This window comes from Rissa tridactyla, chromosome 8 (genome assembly GCF_028500815.1).
Source record: "Rissa tridactyla isolate bRisTri1 chromosome 8, bRisTri1.patW.cur.20221130, whole genome shotgun sequence".
NCBI classification, from domain to species: domain Eukaryota; kingdom Metazoa; phylum Chordata; class Aves; order Charadriiformes; family Laridae; genus Rissa; species Rissa tridactyla.
Window position 1 is genome coordinate 49,470,937 of NC_071473.1, and position 9,990 is coordinate 49,480,926.

Consider the following 9,990-nt stretch of genomic DNA (forward strand, 5'->3'; position numbering starts at 1 on the left):
CTCCTGATCAAGAGAAGCATACTGCAAATTGCAAACAAAATGGAACTGAAATCATGCGCATATTAAAACAAATGCATGAGAGGTACGAAACAGTGTGGATGTTGAAGTGCCAAAAGGGAAAGCTATCACTTAGGGCAGTAGCGTAAAGGACTGTGCATTTCTCTCCCGTGCACAACCATGCGTGTCAAAAACTCCCCATCTCTGCGTGCACCAGCACAGGGAAGTGTACTAAAATGTGCGGCACAGACCCCCTGCTCTTGCAGACGCAGTCCCTGATCTTTCTCTTCCTCCAGCCCCCATGTCCCCGGCCCGCACCAGGGGCCTGGAGGGGCAGGCGGGCAGGTACACCCGTGCCTGGCTGAGGGAGGGGAGGCCTGCAGGGCCAAGGCCACTCCTGTGCTGCAGGCCCCCCCGCAGCAGGGCATTCCCCACCCGCTGCCATGGGCTCTCCTGCCCCGCCTGCCCAGGTTGCTACATGTTGGGACAGCAGTGGCCATGCCCTATATAAGAGCCCTGAGAAGCCAGCCCCAGCGTGCCAGGGTAGGTAGCCAGGACCAGTGTGCCATGGAGGCTGAGGAGGCTGCAGTGATGGCGGCAAAGGCGTCACTGCGGACCCCCAAGTGCTCCCGCTGCCGTAACCACGGCTTTGTGGTGCCAGTGAAGGGCCACGCCGGCCACTGCCGCTGGAAGCTCTGCCTATGCGACAAGTGCGCCCTCATCACCGAGCGACAGAAGATCATGGCAGCCCAGAAGGCCCTGAGGCAGCAGGTGCCCGACCCACCGACCGGGGCGGCCACAGGCCCTGCTTCCCTGGGCGAAGGCCCCGCGGTGGCCGCTGGGGTGGCTGGTGCCCCTGAGCAGAGCGGCCATGAAGGGATGAAGGGCATCCAGCCCACCGGCAGCAACGGCAAAGGCATGGCATGCAGGGGGCCACCACCGCCTCCCAGCGGCCCTCCCTTCTGGGATTACGGTAAGGGCCTGTCCTCAAAGCCTCTTCCCCTGTCCTGCCATCTTTCTTTCCATGTTCATCTCCCTCTTCCTCCAATCAAACACTGCCACTTGCGCAGTTTGCACCCCCCCGCTTCCTCAAGCTCCAGCTCCCTGGAGAGACATTCCTGCTGTCTCTCCCTCTTTCCTTCCTCAGTGGACACAGGTACCCAACTTGCATGTTGAATATGCAATCCTGCATTTATTTTCCCTTTTGCGGGATTTGTGACATGGGTCACACAGGGCTGTGTGACAGGAGCAACATGCTCAGCCTTGCTGCTCACTGCAAAGTTGAAGCTTCAAGCAAGTGGCTTTTCTCTGAGAGGGAGACTGGTCTGGGAGGGAAACCAAACTGTGATCCACTCTTCTGTGCGCTGTTATCCACTGCACTGCAGATGCTCATGCATGTTTCTCCGAGTGCTCTCTCACTGTTTGTAAATCCACAGGCACAAGCCTCCAGCATCAAAAGACTCAGTGACGGCAGGTAAAGGGGAAAGTTGCTGCTGCAGTTGCCTGAAGCAAGCGCTTTATGATAGCACTGTAAAAGAAAGAGACCTTTTGGCCTTAATTCCTGTAGCAAAGACTAAACTTGGCTGGGATCACTTGGTATAAAAGTGCATTTGGTATTTAAGAGCAGAGCATAGATTTTGCAGGTGCAACAGTTGTATGGTCTGTCACCTCTTAAATTGCTTCCTTTAATAGAGTCTTTCATGTCACTTGTCTAGTTCATTACTATTTATTACAGTAACTTCATGCTATTACGATTTACTATAGTAATTTTACGGAAATCCCTACTGACTGCAATAGTCATTAGTCTGAGCCTCTGGAGAGTTGGCAGCCTGCAAGACAAAATGCTTTTCTGAGAAGCCTGGGGGAAAGAGTCATTTCAAACATCTCTAGTTGCCACCTGATCTGTCAATAACTGCTCCCCCTTTTCTTACTTTTGTTTCCTAAGAAAATTATGTTTATGGATAACACTGTCAGTCATTCCCTTAATAACATTTTTAACCTGCTGACCAATTTAAAAAAAGGTTAGGAACAAATAGTATAATTCTAGTACTCCAGAAGTTGACCTACTCTCGAAGCAAATTCTTCCACTTCTCTACCAACAGGAGATTGTGCAGGCAAGAAAGACCCTACTCATTTTCAAATAATCACTCTCTTTTTTTAAGACTTCAGAGAGGCCATATAAGGTTCCAGATGCAAGATAAAAAACAAAGGAAGTAATCGATTCCTGCATCTGAAATTACCTGTGTATGTCCCTAAAATCGAGCCTTTGTCTGTAAATTAACTTAAGAAGTGACAGATAGAACTAAAGTTAGGACTCTATTATTTCTGTAGATTTTTGTTTTAAGTCCTGCTAGAGTTAATTCTTAAGGTAGGTTGTTTTGCTGTTTCTGATGTCCTGGAAGAATAAGATTCTGCAGCCAGTGCTTTACTAAGGACTAGCTTCACAATGCACAAGGCAGAAAAGAATGCGGATCATTCTGCATTACAGTATCATCTGCTGCACCTTTTCCTTAGTTCCTTAAAAAATGACAAAATAAATTCATGAGGAGCTAAGCATGAAACCGAAGGGCTAGTTTCTCCTGCCTCAGAGTGGAATTTGGTCCTGCAGCTACTTCTACTGAACTCCGTAGGATTACATGGATACTTTTATTTTTTCTTTTCTCATTGTTTCCTAGCTCACTCAACTTTTCCTCCAGAATACATGGTCAACCCAGAATACCTGGAGAGAGAACCTCCGAAAGTGTACTCTGGGTATTCTGGGTGTTACCCTTACCACCCATTTCCCATGGGATTTGCCATCAATCAGTCAAGCTGTAGGGGAGCACCATCACCTCCAGGGATATCACTTCAGAGGGGTTTCCGAAACATTCCTAGCAACTATGGGCCAGGGAATGCAGCTTCTGTGTCAGTAAGTAGCGGTCTTTTGATTACCTCTGGAAATACTGCTGTCTTTATTTTTAGCTGCGTTCTTGTTTTTAGTACCCATGAAAAGTCACCCTGCTTACCAGTTACTTCACAGCATTTTGATATATTATGCTGAAGAAAACATTAGCGAATGGTGATGTTAATAGTCTGGCCTGAACTCAGAAGAGCAAACCCACGCACTAGTAAGGGGCCAGATTCTGTGAAGCGTTTTGGGGCATTTACGTCCTGCTAACATCTGCAACAGCCTTTTGGAATGATGGCAGTTGGACACATAATATGATCATGTTGTGCGAGCATAGATGGCAGAGAAATGCACGTTGTGAGGTTCCTCTTCTTCCATGCAGGACAAATCTAACAGGGAGGGAGAGCGTCAGAGCTTGGCCAAGGCACCATAGCCACAGAGAAGAACAGGGGAAAATCAGCTTCCATAAGGAAGCGAATCAGCATGGTCAGATTTGAGACATTTGGTTTCTCAAAAACAGTGGAAAATAGTTGTGGTTAACAGAAGTTTCAGATGAAAAATGATGTTTATCATCATAGGGCCTACACCTTCAAACCACATGGACATGGTAAGAAACAAGATGCTAAATTGCCTGTCAGTTATAATGGTGTGTATGTGCCCTTCCAGGTCCCTTCAGTGCTGTCAGTAATGTTGGTTTAAACTGGTGGTGCCCAGTTTTTGTCACACAGTTGGGCACATTATCAGATTTCCAGCTGCCATCCACCATTCTATCTACATTGAGTACAATTCATTGGTTCATGTTAAGATAGAGTGATCTGCCTGAAGACCTCTAGATTTATGCTTGCACAGAAATTCCCTGTCACATTTTAGGGGTTATTGAGAGAGAGGTTGGCTAGCAGCAGTCTGAATCCTGGTGGGCTGGATATGCACAGGTTGGGAAATGCCTTGTCTATACCATCACTGTATATGGTTTTGAACTTAATTTTTAACTGTCCTGAAGCAGATGGAAAGATCTCATACAAGTTCTATTTGTAGCAGGATACATGGCCAGATCCAAGAGAGAAATGCTTCTGTTTCTCTGATGCTGGTGTTTCTGAGGGATGGAAATCTCTCCTTGCACGTGGAATGAGTTTTATCATGCTCTAACAGGTCTGGTGATCACAGAAGACCAAGGCTGTGGGGCACCCTGAGGTGCACACCAGCCCCTCAGTGTAGGCAGAACCACTCACTTCACTGCTCTCGGGGGAGAATACAGAACTAGCAGGGAGGTGATGGCAAGGAGCACTTCCCTCAGTTGCCTCTCTTGCATGAAGACTTCCAGACTTGTTCAGTGGCAAGTACACTGGGTCAGTGGTGAAGGTGAGCTGCTCCTGATATAAACTGACTGCTCTAATGAGATAGCAGAACAGAAGACAAGGATGTAGAAGGTCAGTTTCAGCTCAGACATGGTCTGAGAAGCTGATACTTCTCACTTTCAGCATGCTAGACTACGCACGTGCTTTGCACGTACTAATAGGTGCACAGATGTGGCAGTGTAGGGCCCCAAAATGGACAAAAAATGTAATATTCACAGGTAAAAACTGAAACAGAAATTGTTTGATACTGCAGACGTGTCCTGGAGAGTCTTTAGATGGAAGATGCTTTGCTTCATGTGTTTCCACAGATTACAGATGGAGGTGGAGATTTCCACCAAGGATACTACACTCCTTTGCCCCAGTTCATCCCACCGAGTTTTCTGCCAGGGATTCGTTACATTCCACCTCCCCTTTCACTGAACGTGTTGGCTGAAACAACAAAGGAAGCCCCCGGTAAGGAAGTATGAGATGAACTCTAGGAGATTCAGTTTTAACCTGGTTTCAATACCTAACCACTGAGGTGGAAGCCCCCAAGTTTTCAGGGTTTCACAGATCACTGTGATGGAGCTAGGACTGAGATCCTGAAGGCCCATGACAGATTTCCAGCTTGTACAGGTCTGGGAAGCTGGAAAAGGGAAAGCAGCCTGACGTGCTTGGGCTTTCCGCCTAACAAGCACCTCAATCTCATGCAGATGATGGAGGCCCCAGGACTCAGAGCCATTCCAGAGCATGAACTGTTGATGTTCTCAAAATGAAAACATTTTTCTAAATAGCTAGTTTGTGGGACATATTTTTAAAATTATTTGGCTCTGTTTCAATTTAGACAAAATGTTAAAAAAATGGGGACTTGCACTTAGCATGAGCAATATGAAATTTCTTGCTCACGTGAAAAACCTACCATTTAATTGCTGTCAATGAAAGAGCGAATCTTCAAAATCTCAAGTTGTTTTATTGAATCTCACAGGATTTTAAATTTCTGGCATAGGTTAAGTCTTTGTGCCCCTCTCTTCTGGGTCTTTTTTGTGTATTGTGCCTACATGTGGACGTATTTATGATTGTATTGGTAAGTTTTTCACTTGGTTGCAGCTAGCTGTGACCACAAGAGGGTAGAGCTGCTTAGAGAATTAAAACACTAGCACTGGATGAGTGAACAGCCAGTTTTATTTTAAATTTGTTTTGAAAATGCAGATAAATAAAAACAACTTTATTTCTCTTCTTGAACAAGAGAATAAAAAATTGTTCATCTGACTGTTTATGAAATAGATTACAATAATCACGCAGTGAAAAATCAAATCTCTCGTATAAGAAGGAGAAATAGAGGAGTCTAATTATGTCATTTGAATTGAAAAGACATCAGTGGTGGTTATGTGGGACAAAATGTAAGTTGGGGGGGGGTTTGGCCTGGTTTCTCAACAGCATAAGGCTCACGACGTCTTATTTTCTATTAATGTCAGTCCTCTTACAACTTCTCAACCCATTAGTTATTTTCAGCCAAACATATCTGTTGTGATCACAGGCCTACACAATATTGATCTGCAAGGGAAACAGATGCCTCCCACAAAATGGTTTGTTTGCAGCCATGCTGTGGTGGTTGGCTGGCTGTCAGCTTGCACTCGGTTCCTGACTGACGTGTGTGTACCTTGGCCAATAACCAAGTGCCTGCCAGTCAGCCCAGCAGTGGGCACGTATCTCCAGAGCAGTCAGAGCATACCTGCTTCTTGTCTGGCTGGAAAGCCAAAGAAAAGTAGGCAGGAAATGTGATGGACGAAAGGAATATGAAGAATATGGCAGTGTGTGGGGTGTACAGACATCGTAGAAATGTAAAGCTATTTTAAGATACTGACAAAGACTTTAGGACTTTAATGCAGTATGTAGGAGATACTGGTGTGCTGGAGGGGAAATAATATGGGCTGAGTTTGAGTTGAAGAGAGGAAACTGAGGCTGGCAGGCAAACCAGAAAGTGTATGTAAAAATTAATGGGGTGATTTGAAGGTGACAAAAGATCTGGGGGATACTGCAGTGGCAGAGTACCTCTAGGGAGCTGCAGCTAATCTATTGCAGTATGCCGGAATGGAAAGGAACTGTGAGTAGCAGACAAAAATAGGGGACATGGAGAGAAGCAGTGGTATTGCGTGAGGAAAACAGAGGAAATCCAGTCCTGTATTGGTAGAGTGAAGTTGTACTGGCCAAACAATCATGAAAACAGGTAACTGGATAGAGAAGAGAGGTCATGAGAGCACCCCCCAGAGAGCAAAATGCCATCTAATGACCTCAGCCCTTATTACACACCAGGGAAATCACAACCCAGGCACAAAGCCATAGGAAATAATGCATCATCGATTGTGCTGTTCAGAGAAGAATCCAGTTTTCTTAGTACTACAAAGAAATTACAAATTAATTCCACTACGTAGCATTTTTGCTCCAGGATATGTAGGAATTTGCAATTGTGACCCAGTGAGGGGGGATACTTCTGAATGAGGTCATACACAAAATAGCCTGCCAGCAGAAGATGCAGATGTAGAGGGAAGACACAGTGAAACTAATTCTTTGATTCTGGTATTAAAGATGCCTGAAATAAAGAGAAAAGCTGAAACATTTAGTACATAGGGATGTGTTAGGATTGCATCATGTCTTTTTTCCCAAGAAAGGAACTGACTCAAACCTGCAGTTAGTCTTGGGAATATCCTTCCTCCAGAGAGACGCCCAGAATTGAGTGAAATGGGCTCTCTGGCGAAACTGTTGCAGTAAAATTGATATAGAAAAACTCTACGGGGGACAACTGGTGAGAAGAAATGTCTGTGATCTCTGCCCCGAAGGGAATCTGAGATGAAGACAAACATTAAAAAAAAAACCCGCGTCTTGTCTGAATAAGATTTTCCAAGGCTACAAGCTGCTGCCAGAAAGGTTTGAGTCAGTAGTTGACTGCAGTTGAATAACTGAGGCCAGTTAGGTTTACAACTGTGATGTGAAGTATAGGCCACGTTGTTACACAATTTTATGCAGCATTGACTAGTAATGTTATGGACATTTGACAAAATAGACACAAGGTATGTCCAGTAAAACAGCCAGTACAGCATCTGAGGATAGAGTCTGATTGCAGATTGTTGGCTTTCTAAAAGAGCAAGCCACAGAAAAACAAACAAAACCCCAAGTCGCCTGTGAGGAAATGAGGGGGCTTTTCATGCAAATTGGCAAGTAAATAATTTATAAAATTAAAATCCCTAGTTGGATTTGAAGAAGGGATTAGTTAGTCTGCCAAGGCCTTTGGGAGTTCACAGGAGTGTTAAAAAGGCATGGCACAGATTCACTGTGGTTAAGTGGGCAAAGGAGTCTGCCTCATACTTCTATTCCAATGCAGCTTCAACACTTGCCATCTTGAAGCACTCTTGCTGCATTTCTTCAAGCATGGCTGAAACAATCAACTGCTGTCTGAAGTGCAGTATCTCAGCTCGGAGAGCTGGAGCTCTTGATGTCAAGCACCTTTGAATTAATGGGGTTGAAAAACAAACTGGATTGACAAAAGTCATTTTGCGTTGAGAATTTACCTCTGGAAGTATGGTTGATACTAGGTGTAATACAAACTGAAATACAGAGTTTGGGGGGATTGCCTTGCTTTGTTTGTGTTTGACTCTGACCTTTTTCTATTCTTCATTTTTATTTCAGCTACTGAAGCTGACAGTCAGGATTCAGGGGTGGTTCGTGAACCTGGTCAACCATCTTCTTCCCCAGAAGAAACAAGCAGAGAACAATCCGTGTATTCTAAGCAGTAAACGGGCTGGAGAAGAGCTGAGTAGCAGGCAGTGCTATTTTCATTTCTGAATTTCTGAGGAGAGCATTAGTTAATGTGAGGGTAGAGTGACAGTCACTGAGCAGTCACAACAGCTAGAAGGGGATTAGCCCCCTGCCTCACTTTATGATCATGTTAGAGCTACCAGGCTCACAGCTCTGCCTCCCTAGCACTATAAAGCCCTTGTTCCTAAAAGTGGTTTTCCAGAGCCATGGTAAATCCCTTCCCCCTTAGGCAGGTGGAAGCAGCAAAAGATTATGACTCTGAAGTTGTTTCCTTTCCTCAGGTTAGATGGCTCCCTGACTTTGGAGTGAGGTCTCTGAGCCATGTACATTCTGTAGCCTTCTCATGTTCATGACAGTAGTCAAAAATGCGTTGTTTGTATATCATTTTCTGGAAGGGAAGCCTGGTTCTTACTATTATGGAGGAGTTAATTGATGTGCAGCCTGAAGACTAAGTGAGAGAGGATGGGCACACAGTCTGGGTTGCTGATTTACTTGACTGCCTAAGAGCATGATTCACTGGATTCAGCAAGGCAAGGGAACAGTAGGTGCTTGGTACACTTGTCAAGAAGGGCATGGGAGGAATTTGCAAAAAGGTCTGGTATAGGCTGAAATCCAGCACCTCCGCATTGTTTTCTGCATGAACTGCCTTTAAGGGACCTTCTGTTCAGGTTGGGGACAGACTGATTTGGAATCGCCTCCTGTCACACAGGCTTCGGGATTTTGAATGTCCTTGATGGTTTACACATAATTTCAATGTTGTTTAACTCAGTACAGCTGAAACTAAACAGTACTATTTGTTTCTAAAGGAGTCGTGTAGACAGCTTTATACATGTGTATTGGAAGTGCGCTGTGGCATATCAAAGGTGTGGAGAGATTCATAAGAAACTAGGACAAAACACCATTTAGAGTAATAATTAGTCAATCCATACATATTATAATTTTCAATGATAATGTTTAATTAAGAATGAAAGGTACATTCCTCTACTGTTTTGCCTAAAGTAATTGGTTTTGTATTAAGTGGATCCGTTGTTAATGTTTGAATAATTTGGGGGGGCTTTTGTACAATTAAAAAAGATACATTAAAAAGTTAATATGGTTTTGATGATTTGAGGCTTGCATATCTACACATAATTTTTCTAGCCAAATGTCAGATGTTGCCCTGAACAGCTCTGTGTAACAGTGGTCTGGAGAGAAATTTAGGCTGCTGCTGTAGAGGTGAGTGCAGTAAAATAAACATTCTTCTTTTCTGCTACTTTTACTAATAATCCCTTGCTCAATGCAAGACGCAAAGACATTATACTAAGCTGAAATATTTTTTTTAACGTAGTAGATGATCTGCTGGAATGCTTTCCAGCACACATGGTTTTGGGGGACAGTGAGTGAAAGTGGCAAACTTGGAACTGCCAAGAGGAAAAACTGAAAAACACATGTATGTATAGCAAATAATCTGATGTACAACTTGTTATATACTAGATTTACAACAGCATCTCTCTGTTGTGCCAAACCTCCTTTTAAAACTGCTGTCTGCTTGGGAAAATCTGGATACTTCTTTAAGATACCTGGATAGAGCAAAGCTCTTTTTCAAAATAAAATAATCTACAAATAGAAATACCAGCAGCACCCACAGAGCAGGTTCTTCTTTGGACGGAGGGCTGAGGTTTCTTATAATGTAATGATTTAAGGAAACAGTAGTGTACAAGATGAATAATTGAATAGTCTCCTTCACAGATATTTTTCTAAAGTAATATTCAGTGTTGTATTACTCCTTAAATCTCAAAGTAAGATGGACTCCAGTGCATTTCACTGACTGTAATGCACAGTCATTGTAGATATATTGCATATACAGTACTGTTTTCTCTCTGTTTTGCTGTGCCAGTGACTGCTTCCAGATTGCCAAGCCAAACTCCTTATTTTCCTTTTCTTCTATCTTTTTGAACTATCAGTGAGTGAACCAAAAGC

General features: G+C 44.0%; 1 protein-coding gene across 1 annotated transcript; it reads left to right on the forward strand.

The window, feature by feature from the left end:
* The first annotated feature begins 423 nt into the window (after positions 1–423).
* Positions 424–8,009, forward strand: DMRTB1 (DMRT like family B with proline rich C-terminal 1). Its single transcript, XM_054213034.1, has 4 exons — positions 424–970; positions 2,673–2,905; positions 4,548–4,692; positions 7,903–8,009. The coding sequence occupies exons 1-4, from the start codon at positions 496–498 to the stop codon at positions 8,007–8,009; spliced, it is 960 nt and encodes a 319-aa protein (XP_054069009.1). The 5' UTR covers positions 424–495.
* Positions 8,010–9,990: the final 1,981 nt, after the last annotated feature.

Coding starts and splice junctions, on each gene's coding strand:
- DMRTB1 (XM_054213034.1), top strand. CDS start 496: ATGCCCTATATAAGAGCCCTGAGAAGCCAGCCCCAGCGTGCCAGGGTA. Junction 971..2,672: donor CCCTCCCTTCTGGGATTACG/GTAAGGGCCTGT, acceptor ATTGTTTCCTAG/CTCACTCAACTTTTCCTCCA. Junction 2,906..4,547: donor GGAATGCAGCTTCTGTGTCA/GTAAGTAGCGGT, acceptor GTGTTTCCACAG/ATTACAGATGGAGGTGGAGA.